Consider the following 18,228-nt stretch of genomic DNA (forward strand, 5'->3'; position numbering starts at 1 on the left):
GGATACATGTAGAGAGAGGAGGGATACAGGTAGAGAGAGGGAGAGATACAGGTAGAGAGAGGAGGGATACATGTAGAGAGGAGGGATACAGGAAGAGAGAGGAGGGATACAGGTAGAGAGAGGGAGGATACAGGTAGAGAGAGGAGGGATACAGGTAGAGAGAGGAGAGATACATGTAGAGACAGAGTAGAGAGAGAGAGTGGGGGGAACAGTAGAAAGAGAGGGAAAGAGAATAAGTCATTGAGATGAGCGGAATGAGAGGCGACCCCTGTCTGGTAGAGGAGACAGCAGGAGAAGGAACGAGGGAAGGAGCAAGTCAAGCAGGCAGGGTGAATAATTATCTTTCCAGCCCCTGGCTGATGAGATAAACATCTGTGGCGTCTGTTTTTCTTTCAATACGTTTTCTTCTTTCGTGTTCCCTCCATACTCCCCAACGCACGTCTACAGAGTTTCATATCCCTCAAAAGTTCATAGAAGTATATATATATATATGCCTTCCTCCTCCCATTCCAACTGTACTTCACAGGAGCTACAGTAAGGGAAGCAATGCAGAGCAAGCTCAGCACAATAGGCAACATTGTGATAGAGGAAAACCACATTGGTTTTGTGTGTGTATGTATTTGTGTGTGTGTTTGCTTGTGTAAAACCACTAAAATATTTGGGTCCCTCATGATTTCTGTGTGTGTGTGTGTGTGTGTGTGTGCGTTGACGTTTTTGTCCGTGGACTTGTGTGCGTGTGTGTGACTGCAGACTGGTCTCTTTGAACGTACTGAACGTGTTGGAGATGTATAGACGACATATACACGCACGCACACACTCGTTAACTCAACATTGCCCTCTCATTGATGACCCTGCCCAGCGGTGTGGGAACATGTGTTTATGTGGTCAGCAGGGATCGTGTGTGAGAGAGAGACAGAGCCTCCCAACCCCCTGTGACTGTTGGTGGTCAACATTGATTGTAAAAGGTCCCCGTTTGCTCCAGGGTTGTTGGAATGACCTCTGACTGAGTTAAATATAATAAATAATTAGACATTTAGTAATTAGCCGCTAAAGAGGGACATATCATTGACTTGTAAACCTGTTCCGGCTGCTGCTGTGCTGGTTGTTCATCTGTAGTAGAGAACCTTGCTTCCTTCTCTTCGAGATGAGTTTTTATTTGTGGTCATTCAACACAGGACACTATGCAAAGCACAAATGAGCCTTAGGTTTGCCAATGGTTTGCCTATGGTTTGCCAAATGTTTTCCAAGACGTTTGAGTGGAGACTGAAGTCCATCGCCACACTTTTGTTGACACGTCGTCTGGAAATAGCCTAATTTTAGGCAGAGGCAAATGTGACTGTTGTAAATGATTTGCTGTGCATGTTTTTATAGTTTGGCAGCATTGTGTGTTACTATAAATGAATGGAGTCGTAGAAGTGGCATCGAGGTTTCAAGGAGATTGTGTCATCGACTATTCTCCCTCTGGCTTCTTCCCTCATGTAACTAAGGGAAAATATACCTAGCTGGTTGTCGGGATGTTTGGAACATGTTCCTCTCTATGTGAGTTACGGTAAAAGGAGGAACTAAAGATGAAGGGGTTACATTTGGAATTGGGAGCTGGGGCGTCCTTGGAGGGGTCAGGGTTGAACACAAGGTTTAGAGTTAGTACTTTTATCCTACTTTCTATCCTACTCCACATTGGACCCGTAAGGTGCAGGAGCCCTTCTTAGGGTAGCGCCGGCCCAAATGAACCACAGTCCCCTCATCTAGTCCCTCTTTACTATTTTCTGACCTCTCTCTCCTATCTCCCTTAACCTCTGATTCAAAAAGAATGGAATCCAGCCATTCTATCCCCCGTTTCTCTTCCTCTCTATGTCTCTCTCCCTTCCTCTCTCTTCACGTCCTCTGTGTTCAATAAAGGACAGGGATTCAGACCGGTCCCAAACCTAAGCCCTCTCGATGGTTCACAACTCTCATCTCATGTTCACTCATCACACTGCAGGAGAGAGTAGGAAAAGGTTTTGCCCACATTCAAAGTTTTCGTTCAACGCAAGCAGCCTCTGAGATCATAGTCCAAGCAATGTAGACTCTATTTTATTGAGAATGGAAGAAAGAGAATGAAGGAGGAGAAATGGAGGGAGGTAGGGAGGGGAAAGAAAGAGTATTTAGAAAATTGCCGTTGGCCCCCGCCCAAGGCCCAGTCGCTGCGGTAATGAGGGGTTAGGCCCCCGCCCAAGGACATGTCGCTGCGGTAATGAGGGGTTAGGCCCCCGCCCAAGGACCAGTCGCTGCGGTAATGAGGGGTTAGGCCCCCGCCCAAGGCCCAGTCGCTGCGGTAATGAGGGGTTAGGCCCCCGCCCAAGGCCCAGTCGCTGCGGTAATGAGGGGTTAGGCCCCCGCCCAAGGCCCAGTCGCTGCGGTAATGAGGGGTTAGGCCCCCGCCCGAGGCCCAGTCGCTGCGATAATGAGGGGTTAGGCCCCCGCCCGAGGCCCAGTCGCTGCGGTAATGAGGGGTTAGGCCCCCGCCCAAGGCCCAGTCGTTGCGGTAATGAGGGGTTAGGCCCCCGCCCAAGGCCCAGTCGCTGCGGTAATGAGGGGTTAGGCCCCCGCCCAAGGCCCAGTCGCTGCGGTAATGAGGGGTTAGGCCCCCGCCCGAGGCCCAGTCGCAGCGGTAATGAGGGGTTAGGCCCCCGCCCGAGGCCCAGTCGCTGCGGTAATGAGGGGTTAGGAGCAACGCTATTGCTCCCAGATGCTGTGCTGGTTTTCTCCAGGCTTTGATGCAAATCCAAGTCACCAGCACTTTTCAATCTGTCTCCCCACACACACACGCACGCACACACACACACACACACACACACACACACACACACACACACACACACACACACACACACACACACACACACACACACACACACACACACACGTGTGCACTGACGCACACGCATGGACATGCACACACACAAGCGCACGTACACACGTACACACACACACACACAGGCTAATGTGCTTTATACACGCACACACACAACTCTTAAAGGAACAACCCTTCTAACCTTATGTACCTGAAAAGCCACACTCTCTTGAACCAGATGCAACCTTCTCACTCCCACAACAATTCCCAAAGACCAGCTGTATGTGTGTTCGACCCGTGTGTGTGTGTGTGTGTGTGTGTGTGTGTGTGTGTGTGTGTGTGTGTGTGTGTGTGTGTGTGTGTGTGTGTGTGTGTGTGTGTGTGTATATTTGTATTTGCAAATATATATATACACTACCGTTCAAAAGTTTGGGGTCACTTAGAAATGTCCTTGTTTTTGAAAGAAAAGCACATTTTTTGTCCATTAAAATAACACCAAATTGATCAGAAATACATTATAGATATTGTTATTGTTGTAAATGACTATTGTATTTGGAAACGGCAGATTTTTTTAATGGAATATCTATAAAGCCATACAGAGGCCCATTATCAGCAACCATCAGTCCTGTGTTCCAATGGCACGTTGTGTTAGCTAATCTAAGTTGATCACTGGCAGCTTCATTAAATAGTACCTGGAAAACACCAGTCTCAATGTCAACAGTGAAGAGGCGACTCCGGGATGCTGGGCTTCTAGGCAGAGTTCCTCTGTCCAGTGTCTGTGTTCTTTTGCCCATCTTAATCTTTTATTTTTATTGGCCAGTCTGAGATATGGCTTTTTCTTTGCAACTCTGCCGAGAAGGCCAGCCTCCCGGAGTCGTCTCCTCACTGTTGACGTTGAGACGGGTGTTTTGCGGGTACTATTTAATGAAGTTGCCAGTTGAGGACTTGTGAGGCGTCTGTTTCTCAAACTAGACACTCTAATGCACTTGTCCTCTTGCTTAGTTGTGCACCGGGGCCTCCCACTCCTCTTTCTATTCTGGTTAGGGCCAGTTTGCACTGTTCTGTGAAGGGAGTAGTACAGAGTGTTGTACGAGATATATATATATATATATATATATATATATATATATATATATATATATATATATATATATATATATAGCATATTGTATGAATGTGTTGAATGCTGTGTGTATGTGTGCTGAAATACAAATGTGTTAGCAAGTGTGTGTGTGTGTCTTGGAGGGAGCATTTGTGTGGGGCCCTTGTTTGGATTACCCAAGCAGGGGTTGGAGTGGGACGTGAAGTGTGTTTATGAATCCAACGTGAACTTCCTCTGGCTTTATAATTAGGCTGGTATTAGTCACAAGCTAAACAAAACAATGGAAAGTATTTCAACTCCTCACTCTGTGGTTTGTCTGATAGGTTTATACATACCTAGCATCAACACTGACCGGAGTGAGGTTTAAGTAAAGGGCTGGGTGTGTTGGTGTCTTAAATGTTTAGGTGTGTTACACGTTCTCACACACTCGCTGAGCTGAATATTTTCCAGAAGAGAGTTTATCTGTATCTGCTCAGATGTGTGGTCTGTCATAGAGTAGTGTGTGTGTGTGGTGTGTTTGTCTGACCTTTAGTGTGTCCCATGCTGCCGGGCTGACGTTGCTGGTTTTATAGGAACACATGGAGAATCACTCAGTCTGTCTGCAGTCTCCCTCAGTCTCTACTGGGAGATGGAGGGAGGGGAGGGGGAGGAGAGGGGGAGTTCTAGGTCTGCCCCTACACACACCTCCTGATGACTTCCATACACAATCCGTGTGTGTGTGTGTTATAGCAGTCTGTGAGTGATAAAGTGCACAGTGAACCCTCAGAGTGCAGTGTATTAGTCTGTGTCTATGGGGCCATCCATGGCTTAGTGCCCACTCTATGTCACTCTGGCTCCTCCTCTTCTCCTCACACTCCTCCATCTCTCTGGTCTATCTCTCTTACCCCCCTCCTCTCCAGTTTGTCCCTCTGTTTTACTCTCTTTATTTCTCTCTCTCTCTCTCTCTCTCTCTCTCTCTCTCTCTCTCTCTCTCTCTCTCTCTCTCTCTCCCTCTCTGTCTCTCTCTCTCTCTCTCCCTCTCTCCCTCTGTCTCTCTGTCTGTCTCTCTCTCTCTCTCTCTCTCTTCATACCTCCTTCCCTCTCCTCACTTTTCCCTTGTTTTGTTTTTTTGTTGCGCTGGCCAGGGGAAAGGAAAATGTGTGAGTCAGTGAAAGGCCGCTCCCTCCCTGGGATGAGAGAGTCGAGGGAGGACTGGGACTTGTTTAGTGTGGTGACGTCACCCTCTGTGTCCCTGGTAACCGCGTGTTTAGTCTCCGGTAGTGGACACCTGGGCACACAAACTTGGCCTGTTAAGTGTCACTCCACAGCGGTGTGTATGTGCGTGTGTGTGTGTCCGTCCTTAGGGGGCTCTGACCGTTTGACTGTGCAGGTCTGAACCCTTTTGATGAGGGGAGGTTGGTTATGGTGTATGTACAGGGAATGGGCTGGGCAGAGCTAGGAAGGGAAGGGCTGTGGTTGGACACATGTTTCTAAAGTTGAAGAGAAACTGTGCTTTACCGTAGTCATAGGGGAGTTTGTGCGTTTTGGGGTAGAGCATAGAAAAGAGTAACTATGTGGAGACTGACTCACGTGTTGTCATGTTCTACACCAAACAAAAATATAAACGCAAAATGTAAAGTGAGCTGAAATAATATTCCCAGAAATGTTCCATACGCACACCAAAAATTATTTCTCTCAAATTCTGTGCACAAATTTGTTTACATCCCTGTTAGTGAGCATTTCTCCTTTGCCAAGATAATCCATCCACCTGACAGGTGTGGCATATCAAGAAGCTGATTAAATGATCATTACTGGGCTGCCACTAAAATGTGCAGTTTTATCACATCACACAATGCCACAGATGTCTGTGGGCAAATGCTCACCTTCGATGGCCACTGGCACACTGGAGAAGTGTGCTCTTCACAGATTAATACTGGTGTCTGTACCGGGCAGATGGCAGACAGCGTGCATGGCGTTGTGTGGGCGAGCGATTTGTTGATGTCAACATTGTGAACAGAGTGGCGGTGGGGTTATGGTGTGGGCAGGCATAAGCTGCGGACAACGAACACAATTGCACTTTATCATTGGCAATTTGAATGCACAGAGATATTGTGATGAGATCCTGAGGCCCATTGTTGTACCATTCATCCGTCACCATCACCTCATGTTTCAGTATGATAATGCACATCCCCATATCGCAAGGATCTGTACACAATTCCTGGAAGCTGAAAATGTCCCAGTTCTTCCATGACCTGCATACTCACCAGACATGTCACCCATTGAGCATGTTTGGGATGCTCTGGATCAACGTGTAAGACAGCGTGTTCCAGTTCCCACCAATATCCAGCGACTTCGCACAGCCATTGAAGAGGAGTGGGACAACATTCCACAGGCCACAACCAACAGCCTGGTCAACTCTATGTGAACGAGATGTCGTGCAGCTTGAGGCAAATCCTGGTCACCAGATACTGACTGGTTTTCTGATCCACACCCCTACCTTTTTTACCTTAAGTTGTCTGTGACCAATAAATGCATCTGTATTCCCAGGCATGTTAAATCCATACATTAGGGCCTAATGAAATAATTTCAATCGACTGATTGCCTTATATGAACTGTAACTCAGTAAAATCTAGTTCAGTTCAACATTGCTGTTTTCTGGCTATGTTGTACAGTTAACTCTGGTATACACACACACACACACACACATTCAAAATCCACATTTTCCTAAACCCTTAACCGAACCCTAATCTTAACCCCAAACCCTAATTGTAACCCGAACCCTACACTTAACCCCTAAGCCTAAAATAACTTTTTATGCTGGTCCCCACAAGGACATTTGGTCCCCACAAGGATAGTAAAACCAAAAACACACACACACACACACACACACACACACACACACACACACACACACACACACACACACACACACACACACACACACACACACACACACACACACACACACACACACACACACACACACACACACACAAACACAAACACTGGTTGGAATGGCTCCTTTTAGTAACAGTGGGTTGTGAAGCTCAGTGGCGTGTGACCACAGGGTGTGTGATACTTTGCCCATATGCCCAGGTCTGGTTCTTAACCCTGGATTCACTTCTGTGGTTCACATCCCCAGATTCTGGGTCTCTTTCGAATGGCTTTCTGAGCTTTGGGCTATCTCTCTCTCTCTCTCTCTCTCTCTCTCTCTCTCTCTCTCTCTCTCTCTCTCTCTCTCTCTCTCTCTCTCTCTCTCTCACTCTCTCTCTCTCTCCCTCGTGTAGTCAAGGAAAGTCTAGCTCCTCTCTCGCCCTGCCTCCTTTCTGCTGTGGTGAAGGCTGTGTGCTGTACGGCTCGCCTGCCCCCCTCTCTCTTCTGTGATACTTACAGTTACACTGCTTTAATCACAACCAGGCACTTTGCTGGGCCTCTTTTCCACCCCTCCCTCTCTCCCTCTGTATATGTATCCCTCTCCTTCTTTCTCTGTCATTCATTTAATCAGCCTCTCTCGCTCTTTGCCTGTCTTTCTTTATTTCTGTCTGACAGTCTTTCTGACTCTCTCTCTCTCTCTCTCTTTCTCTCTCTCTCTCTCTCTCTCTGTCTCTCAATTCAATTCAATTCAATTCAAGGGCTTTATTGGCATGGGAAACGTGTGTTAACATTGCCAAAGCAAGTGAGGTAGACAACATACAAAGTGAATATATAAAGTGAAAAACAACAAAAATTAAAAATTATCTCTCTCTCTCTCTCTCTCTCTCTGTCTCTCTGTCTCTCTCTGTCTCTCTCTCTCTCTCTCTCTGTCTCTCTCTGTCTCTCTCTCTCTCTCTCTCTCTCTCTCTGTCTTTTTGGGTTTATGCTGTACTTTCTCTAACCTGTGTATTGTTGACTCTGCCCCCTGCAGGAGAAAGAGAAGAAGTACATGCTCCAGGTGGACAACCTGAGGCTGAGGGATGTGGAGAAGAGCTTCATGTCGAGCAAGCAGATCTTCGCCCTGTTCAACACTGAGCAAAGGTCAGTTCTTAGGTGGACATTTCAATCATAAATTATAGTTTGTCAAATCTTTTCAGACCTCAAAAAGTAAAGTAATATAGCTGAATCTACACAAAACAGCTCTCCACACACACTGATCACACACATTCACTGTTCCATAAAGGCAAGCACCCACACAAGCACACAGGCATGCAAACTCCTTACCATGTAGGGTTGCTCAGTACTGTGACATGTCCCACTCACTCCCACAAGAATGTACAGGTAACTGCCAAAATAATGGAAACCCTTGAGTAAGTGAGGTAAATGAGGTTTGAAAGCAGGTGCTTTCAAACAGGTGTGGTTCCTGAGTTAGTTAAGCAATTAACATCCCATCATGCTTAGGGTCATGTATAAAAATGCTGGGCAGGCCATTATTTTGGCTACCATGGCTATGCCCCCATAGGATGACAACGCCCCCATCAACAGGGCACGAGTGGTCACTGAATGGTTTGATGAGCATGAAAACAATGTAAACCACATTAAACACTCATGGGAGATTCTAAAGCGGTGCCTGAGACAGCGTTTTCCACCACCATCAACAAAACACCCAATTATAGAATTTCCTGTGGAAGAATGGTGTTCCGTCTCTCCAATAGAGTTCCAGACACGTGTCGAATCTATGGCGAGGTGGCCTAACACCCTATGAAGACACTTTTAGTCGTTCAGTTTTTGTCATTCTTTTGTTTTTTTTGTCTTGTTTGTTTTGTTTATTTATTCACACACACACACACACACACACACACACACACACACACACACACACACACACACACACACACCACACACACTCAGACTTTCCCCTTTGTGTCCACAGGAATGTGTATAAGGACTACCGTCAGCTGGAGTTGGCCTGCGAGACTCAGGACGACATAGATGGGTGGAAGGCCTCCTTCCTTAGAGCCGGGGTGTATCCTGAACGCGTCACGGTACCACACACACACACAAACCTGTACATTTCCGTCAGTAACTATGCCGGTCCAAAACATACAGTTTTGCTGATTGTGATGGTGGTTTGCTCTCACAGTACTAGTGGCGCCAGTCATCTAACGTCTAACACCATCTCTCTTTCAATCTCTCTCTTTCCCTCTCTCTCTTTCTCTCCCTCCGTCATTCTTTTCCTCAATATGTCCTTCATTGCTGTTGGACCCTATAGGAAAAGGAGGGCAAGGTATGTGCTTTGTGTCGTGATGTCTATTCCAACTCTCCACCTATGCTCAAGCTAGCGTTGGCAATTGAATTTGATACTGAACTCTGATTGGCCCTAAAGATTTATACAGGCACAGTCTCCTTTTTTGTCTCGCCTCATTGGTGCTGTTTCTAATCAACCGCCCAGTCATTCATCATTCGCACCAAACCAGGAAGTTCAAATGTCGCTCTCATCAGGGTTCTGCCATAGCTGTATTATACAACCATCTGATTGGAATAGGCTAAGCAAATAAAGGAATTATCATTGGGGCGTGAGCCAAGAGAAAGTGGTTCAGAAGGAGACACGTTGTCTCCAATGGCTCTCGGCTGACAGCAGCTGCATGGTGAGCTAGCACCAGTAGTGTGTGTGTGTTGGCTCAGTTTGTGGTTGTTTCTCTTTAGCGCCAGTTTAGGACTATATAGTAGATGTAATTAATGATGTGTGATATTGAGGATTATTTCAATACGTTGTGTGATTAGAGCGATCACTTGTCTCCATTGTTCTCTTTCTCAACTCTCATTCACATATTTCTCTCTTTCTCCTTCTCCCTCTCCCCATCCCTCTCTTTTTGCCTCTCTCTCCTTCCCTCTATCCCTGTCCCTCTACCTGTCCTCTCTACCCCTCTTCTCATCCTCCAACCCCCCTCCCTGGCCTTGTCCTCCAGCAGAGTGAAAGTGGAGACGGAGAGAACGGCTCAGATAACTTCATGCACTCCATAGACCCCCAGCTGGAGAGGCAGGTGGAGACCATCCGCAACCTGGTGGACTCCTACATGGCCATTGTCAACAAGACCATCAGGGACCTCATGCCCAAGACCATCATGTACCTCATGATCAACAACGTGAGTCCCCATTGGTCGCTTTCGCTTGTGGTGTCGTAATCTTCTGTAGGGCCAGCGGATTCTCATCCTTGTCTTTGAATCTGTGTCTGGTTGGTTTAGACTTTGGAAACCAGCTGGCCTGTGAAATCTCTAACCAATCAGTGACAAGAACGGGTCAATTAAGTGCAAGGGAGGAAGAAAAACCTCTCATCTCCACAGCCACTTTTTCCTAGGTTATTGTTGTAAAGAAAAACGTACATCTCCAACTCCCCCCATTCCTCACCTTTACTCTCCCTCTCTCTTCCCCCTCCTCCACACAGACCAAGGAGTTCATCAACGCGGAGCTGCTGGCCAACCTGTACCACTCTGGGGACCAGAACAGCCTGATGGAGGAGTCCCAGGAGCAGGCCCATCACCGCGACGAGATGCTCCGCATGTACCATGCCCTGAGGGAGGCCCTAAACATCATCGGAGACATCAGCACTACCACTGTCACCACCGCCATGCCGCCGCCTGTAGACGACTCCTGGCTGAGGCCGGGGGGAAACAACTCTGGGGGCAGGTACGAATGGAGGGAGAGAGGGAGGAAACGAGAGGAAGGGAATGAGGGACAATTATATGGGTGAAGGTATGGATGGATGTGGGAAGGAAGAGGAAGGAGGGGATGGAAGGAGGACAACAGTTCTGAGTAAAAGGTATGGATGGAAGGAGGACAACAGCTCTGAGTAAAAGGTATGGATGGAAGGAAAGGGGTATAATAAGGGAATAGAAGAGAGTGGGGAGTAAAGGATGAGGGGAGTAGGACTCATGTTGTGGCCTCCCCTGCTGGTGTGAAAGAGAACTGCCTGCCGAAGCACTCAGCCTCTCTCTCTCTCCCCCTCCCCCCTCAGGTCCCCAGCCAGCAGTCCCACTCCGAACAGAAGGGCTCCCCCAGGTCCCCCTGGTCGCCCTGTCTCCCGTGGCTCAGCCCCTGGCCTCCCTCCTGGCCCCCCTGTCCCCTCTCGCCCAGGGGCCTCCCCGGACCCTTTCGGTGGGCCCCCCCCATCAGTCCCCTCCCGGCCTAACCGCGCACCCCCCGGTGTGCCCAGGTGAGTGAAACCAAACCCAAACGTTACATCTCAACACAAAAAGTCCCCAAGCCTATCAACGTGTGACACTACACTAGGTCCTACAGGGAGACAGACAAGCCAATGAGGTTGCGTAAGTGATATACTATGAGAGTGGTGATGATGATGGTGATGATGATGAAATCACATCTAAACTGAAGTGTCAATGCTCTCTGTTGCTAAGGGGGATGTGAAGACGCCAGGAGGATGGATGGAGGTAAATGAGAGGGGAGAGATCTTGGTGTGATAGAGGACAGAGCCAGATAGACAGAGAACGTCGGGTTCTGAGGGTGCTGAAAGCTAGAGAACAGATGGGAGGCAGAGGTAGGATGGATGAGAGACATGTCATAGATGGACCCTTCCAGAAGCCCAGCTCCTGTAGTAAAACACACACACCTCACACATCTTTGACTTAGGTTGTTGTACTGATTTACATTGCTAACTGCCAAGAAGGTTTCAGGCGCTACTGACATCCATTTCCTACACACTACTAGAACCTCCCAGGAACTAACGGCTTTAATTCCATTTACTATTATTGGTACAGCTGTGCCTTGACTTAAGGCCACATGATCTTATCATTCCCCTAGCCCTCACCAGTAGCCCCTTACTAGTAGTCTAGTGGCCTCCTCTGTGGTTGAGTCCTTTGCTAGAATATAGTTTTGTACTAGAGAACTATCCTATATCCCCCTCTCCCAACCTTTGTCTTTATAGTTTAGGAATGGTGTCTCTTATCTATCCTATCTCCATGTTGGAATAAACAGAGAGAGAAAGAGAGGGCAGGATGAGAGCGAGAATGAGAGCGAGCGTTTTAAATTTTCGTTCTCTGTTAAACTGCCTCCGCACTGCTAACGTTTGCCTTGTGCTTGCCTGTGGTTGTGAGCTAATGGACACTGTACTGATCTGATGTGAACTCACGGTCAGGGCAGCAGCTTGCCTTACTTCGGGAGACACACACATTGCCTGACACTGCTCTTGCTCACACACACCTTCAAACGTCTAAATAACCCTCAAACAAGGGCTCTAAAGCAGCCGTGGTAAAACCAATCACCCCAGATTACTTTCAAATAATGCTCCAAATCTGATTGGTCCATGGGGAGAGCAGAGCCTTGTCATGTGACGTGGGTCTCTCCTGCACTGTAACCTGTATGTGTTTGTTTGCATTCCTCTTCCTGTCCATCTCCTTCACTACACCTCTATCCCACCGTTGACTATGGTTCCTCTTTCAGAATCACTATCAGTGACCAATGAGGACTAACGCTTCTGGTACGTTTGGTACTAATCACTGTCATCATCTTCATCCTCCTCTTCCTCATGCTGCTTTCTCTTAGATACCGTCACCTCACTGCATGCCCATCACGCTCTCCCTAATGCCTCTTTTGACATTGCATGGACAAACACACACAAGCACACACACAGATAGTTTGTGTCACTGTGTGAGCCTTGTTGGTTTTGTTATTGTCTGCTGAAGTCAAGTTTCTTTTTCTAGTTTGGGAGAGGTTTGTGTCGATGAAAAAAGTCAGAGGATACCTCTAGATACGCACATGCATACACGCACTCAGACACACACACACTCACACATACACACACACACATGCATATACACACACGTGCACGCACACACCTGACCGGAGCTGCTCGTTAGGGGTCAGAAGTCAAAGGCCATGGGTTTGTGTCAGTGTGGGCTCATGACATCTCACCCCGTCCCCAGTCCTGTCTCTGATTGTTTGGTGGCGTGACACATTGCTGTGCTATATTTATCCTGTCTAAATGTCAACATAGTATTCAATAGAGCTTAGGGATGCTGTCAGAGAAAGCCTATACTGTGGGTGGTAATAATGATTTGTAAAGGGTATGTTATGTCTAGTCTAACGTCTATCCAACTAGCTATTCTGGCGGTCATCATTTACCCTGCCTCCTATAGTTGAAATCTATTTTTTTTAGCATTTATGCTAACTAGCCCCTCTTTTGATAGTGAAGTAAAGATAGCATAGACTTGATGATCATGGCAGAACTACTATGGAGATTATACACGTGTTATGTAGCCTTTGTAGCAGCTACCACACAGCTCAAGGGGTGAAATGCAACCCTCTGTTGCTCACGTTTTGCATGCTGATTGGGTTGAGAGAGGAGAATATTATGGATGATAATATAGTGGAGCTATACTGCCCTCTTCTGGGCACCAAAACAACTGCCTGTCACCAATGGACACTATGTACACTGAACAAAAATATAAACGCAAAGTGCAACAATTTCAAATAGTTACAATTCATATAAGGAAATCAGTCTATTGAAATAATTTCATTAGGCCATAAATGTATTTCACATGACTGGGAATACAGATGCATCTTTTGGTTACAGATAACTTAAGGTAAAAAAGGTAGGGGTGTGGATCAGAAAACCAGTCAGTATCTGGTAACCAGGATTTTCCTCATGCTGCACGACATCTCATTCACATAGAGTTGACCAGGCTGTTGATTGTGGCCTGTGGAATGTTGTCCCACTCCTCTTCAATGGCTGTGCGAAGTCGCTTGATATTGGTGGGAACTGGAACACGCTGTCTTACACGTTGATCCAGAGCATCCCAAACATGCTCAAGGGGTGACATGTCTGGTGAGTATGCAGGTCATGGAAGAACTGGGACATTTTCAGCTTCCAGGAATTGTGTACAGATCCTTGTGATATGGGGCCGTGCATTATCATGCGGAAACATGAGGTGATGGTGGCGGATGAATGGCACAACAATGGGCTTCAGGATCTCGTCACAGCACCTATGTTCATTCAAATTGCCATCTATAAAATCAAATTGTGTTCGCTTCACCCCACTACCACCATGAGGCACAATGTTGACATCAGCAAACCGTTCGCATACACAACGCCTTACACACTGTCTTCCATCTGCAGTACAGTTAAAACTGGGATTCATCCGTGAAGAGCACACTTCTCCAGCGTGCCAGTGGCCATCGAAGGTGAGCATTTGTTCACTGAAGTCGTTTACGACGCCGAACTGCAATCAGGTCAAGACCCTGGTGAGGAACAAGTACGGAGATGAGCTTCCCTGAGACGGCTTCTGACAGTTAGTGCAGAAATTCTACGGTTGTGCAAAACCACAGTTTCATCAGCTGTCCGGGTGGCTGGACCATACCACAGGTGAAGAAGCCGGATGTGGAGGTCCTGGGCTGGCATGGTTACACGTGGTCTGCGGTTGGAGGCGGCTTATGGTATAGAAATGTATATTTAATTCTCTGGCAACAGCTCCGGTGGACATTCCTGCAGTCAGCATGCCAGTTGCACGTTCCCTCAAAACGTGAGACATCTCTGGCATTGTGTTGTGTGACAAAACTGCACATTTTCGAGTGGCCTTTTGTTGTCCCCAGCACAAGGTGCACCTGTGTAATGATCATGCTGTTTAATCAGATTCTTGATTTGCCACACCTGTCAGGTGGATGGATTATCTTGGCAAGGAGAAATGCTCACTAACAGGGAAGTAAACAAATTTATGCACAACATTTGAGAGAAAAGCTTTTTGTACATCTGGGATCTTTTATTTCAGCTCATGGAACATGGGACCAACACTTTACATGTTGCATTTATATTTTTGTTGAGTCTATATACTGTATGCAGTATATTCCAAGATTCATGAAATCTGCAGGAATTATGTGTTTTAGTGTGTTAGCTGTTATGTCTGACTGTATTCTCCCACATTGTCCCATACAGGTGTGTGTGTGTGTGTGTGTGTGTGTGTGTGTGTGTGTGTGTGTGTGTGTGTGTCTGTGTGTGTGTGTGTGCGCGTAGTAGTATGTTAAGAGTGGCATTGAGTTATACCGCTTGTGCGTAAGGGGGAGACACCCAGCCAGAGTGACAATCCTAACTCATCCCTGTCTTCGCTTATATCTGTGTCCCTCTGTCCCTGTGTTTCTGTCTGTCCGTCTATGTGTGTATCCATGGTCCTCTTGGCAGCCGAAGACCCCCGCCCTCACCAACCCACTAGACTACTGAGCCCCCTTCCCCTCCGACTCACCACCTACCCCACGGCAGAGAGACCAAGGACTGCAGAGCAACCTTCCTTACCTAGACCTGACCCTTCTTTCTCCTCTCCCTTCTCTACTAGATGACACAGTCACGTCACACACACGCACAAACCCACAGACAGACAGACACATTGTATACCCCGAATACAGAGAAATGCATTCACCCTCCACTGTATATTAAGGACCATTGTAGATAAGACTTCGAACACACTCAGACACACACATTTACATGTGTAAGTAGTCACACACTTAAACGGACAGGGCAGTGTATGCGTGGGTGGATTCAGCAAATATGGACGAGAGGGTTAAGGAACGCTATGCTGAAATATTTTTTCTTTCTCACCCTCCCCTTCAGATGGCTATTTCTGGTTGCTGACTTTCTTTCTTCCTCTCATATCTGAATTATATTTGTTTCTCTGATAATTTGGAATATTGATAATGATCTTTTTTGTTCTGGTTGACATGTTATTCTGTGTGTTGAATCTCTCTCGGGAGTAGATGCATTATCCATCTATCTAGGAAAGTGGAGTGGATCAGAAGGGATAACTGCATCTGAACAACAGCTTTCTTTTTGTTGTCTTCTGCTATGATCATCATGATCCATACTGGTCCCTAAAGTCACAGGCTCGGACAAACCTGACATAAATGGGCAAGGGCCCTTTTAGTCGGAAAAACACCCAAAGAGAAAATATACACATTAATGGTACTGACTCATGTGTCACAATGTGGTATCTATCTCTGTGATTTCTATGTATTATTTATGATACACTGATTCATGTGTCCTATTATATCTAACATCACAACAGTGTTTCCTCGCCTCTGAGTTTGGGGACATTTTCTCTCGTTATGTTTCATTCACTTGTTCATCCTTCACTTAATCTGGCTTCATTATGTCCTCTTTCCTATCTGTTTCTACTTGACTCTTTTTATTGAATAGCGGTCCAAGCAAGGGTGGGCCCTCTCACCCGAGAGCCCCCTGCCTCCTTTTGACTCCTAGAAGCCCCCTTTTTTGCCCCTTGGGACCCCCTGACACCCATCTCTTCTCTAACACTCCCCCCTTTCCACCACTCAGCCCCTACATGTGAATCCACACTATCCTTCACACACCAATCAGAGATCTCAGCAGCTCTTCACAACAGCCTCCCTCAAAGTAAGGGTGGAGGGGGAGCAAGAGAGAGGAAATAAATCAACGCGAACCCCGCCCTCTCGGAGTGGCCATCCCATTCCTGTTCATGGGTAGAAAAACAAAATATCTCTTCCTCCTCTTCAGTAGGAGTGAGGGTGAGGAGAACATGTGGAACGTTCTGCATCTGTGTCCATGTCCTACCTTCAGTAGCCACCAGGCCTTGCGTCACTGTGAAGGCCCATTCTTATGTGATGTGATAACCATGATGATGATGTATTGCTGTGTCTGCAATGATACAACGATTGTTCAGGTGTTCAGACTGTGAACTGGTCACAGGAGGTTGGTGGCACCTTAATTGGGGAGGACGGGCAAGGACATGGTTTCCATGGGTTTGATGCCATTCCCTTCGCTCCGTTGATCACTATGAGCCGTCCTCCCCTCAGCAGCCTCCTGTGGATCTGGTGTAGATCGGTGTAAAATCCTCCTAAACCAGCTCCCTAAGGCACATTTGAAGACATGCTTCAGTCTCTGTACTCCTGCCACGAGTGCTGGGGGGGTTGTGAACTAGAGGGTCTCCTGCTAAAACCTGTGGCCCAACGTTGAGCAGTCATCCGTCTGTCTCTTCTCCTCCTCTCCCACTTGTCAATGAACCACTTCCCCACTAGTGAAACTCAGTACCTTAGCGAGGCGGGATCTAAATAGAAAGTGCAATATGTTCTTATTGGACGGCTTAATGAGAGCTGTCCACCAATCACACCAGACTCAGAGTAGATGCTCAGCCTGAGAGGAGGCAAGGAGACAAACAAGGCCCTAACGGTTCGTCGCAATACTGTCACATGGCATCCTTTCTCCTTTCCTCACAAGGAAAGCTCAAACATTGAAGTTGTTTTCAGGAAGACCATTTATAAGTGTTGCCAGTCCAAGATGAGATTTTTTTTGACCCTGTGTTTACAAGAGCAGTGACCCTAACAGGAGAACGTGTGTTGAATATCATTGGAACTGTGTAATAAGTGTTGGGGCGGGGGACACTGATTTTGGCATGGCTTATCAACTTTTTTCATTTTCTGTTCTTTCCTTTTTTCCCTCTCTCAGTGGTCAAGGGGGTGAGTGAAGACGTCAGGTTTAAAACCACCAACAACCCAATAAGTGATGGTCTATATACAGAAACCTATATACACACACACACCTACCTATACAGTCAGTGCACCTCTCCCGCTCCCATGTCACTCATGTGTTCCATTGCTGTTTGAGAGATGTGAGTTGACCCCCCTTTCTACCAGTGGACTCTGTAGTTTGTTGTATTTTTTTTACCCCGTTGGTAATAATAGTACATGGGCTCATTAACCTACCCACAAACCCCTGTTTCAGTATCCATATCGTACTCACCTCATACAAACCTACCCCTCTTCACAACACCCTTGAGTCTTAGCAACAGCCAATAAATAAAGCTATTATAAAATGAATTATTAAGAGTACATTTTATCATGGACATATCTTACTTGTGTAATGTATCCTGTGTGGTGCATCGTCTGAAACTGTGTTCCACTTGTGTAGACGTTAGTTGACATTGTATGAATACTGAATATTCAATTATTACAAATAAGTGACTGAGTGTGGTGTACAATGAAACATGACAAACATAAAGACAAACAAATAAGTGACTGAGTGTGGTGTACAATGAAACATGACAAACATAAAGACAAACAAATAAGTGAATAATGTTATATGAAATCCTTGGCTATGGATGTTGAGTATTGGCAGGGTGTTTGATTAGTAGTATGTAGAATAATTTGTCGCTTGTCTCTCAGTTTCTGTCCGGAGAGGAAATGGGGGGGGGGGCAGAGTAAATATTTGTATTCTGTCCTGCTGTGACGACTTTGTCCTGTATCTTATCTTACTGCTGTCGGTGGAATGTGTCTGTCCAACAGGACTGCTTTGTCAAGACATTAAAAGTCAGCGTACTGTCACCAAAATGGTCTGAGTCTTTTGTCGAGGAATCTCACACTCAAAATGACA

At 46.7% G+C, this 18,228-nt stretch overlaps 1 protein-coding gene across 11 annotated transcripts in view; it reads left to right on the forward strand.

The window, feature by feature from the left end:
- Window positions 1–18,186, forward strand: part of dnm1a (dynamin 1a) — a 91,927-nt gene extending 73,741 nt beyond the window's left edge. For 3 of the 11 annotated variants that reach the window (XM_036967876.1, XM_036967872.1, XM_036967870.1), the window contains 7 exons: window positions 7,819–7,928; window positions 8,761–8,872; window positions 9,100–9,114; window positions 9,797–9,973; window positions 10,273–10,514; window positions 10,843–11,040; window positions 15,016–18,186. In XM_036967876.1, coding sequence (XP_036823771.1) covers window positions 7,819–7,928; window positions 8,761–8,872; window positions 9,100–9,114; window positions 9,797–9,973; window positions 10,273–10,514; window positions 10,843–11,040; window positions 15,016–15,046 — 885 coding nt within the window. In that variant the 3' untranslated portion in view covers window positions 15,047–18,186. Of the gene's footprint in view, window positions 1–7,818; window positions 7,929–8,760; window positions 8,873–9,099; window positions 9,115–9,796; window positions 9,974–10,272; window positions 10,515–10,842; window positions 11,041–11,242; window positions 11,276–12,284; window positions 12,322–15,015 lie in introns of all 11 variants that reach the window. The other 8 variants (XM_036967878.1, XM_036967873.1, XR_005040436.1 and 5 more) reach the window with 7 other exon arrangements.
- Window positions 18,187–18,228: the final 42 nt, after the last annotated feature.

The sequence above is a fragment of the Oncorhynchus mykiss genome, chromosome Y (assembly GCF_013265735.2).
Source record: "Oncorhynchus mykiss isolate Arlee chromosome Y, USDA_OmykA_1.1, whole genome shotgun sequence".
Classification (NCBI taxonomy): Eukaryota; Metazoa; Chordata; class Actinopteri; order Salmoniformes; family Salmonidae; genus Oncorhynchus; species Oncorhynchus mykiss.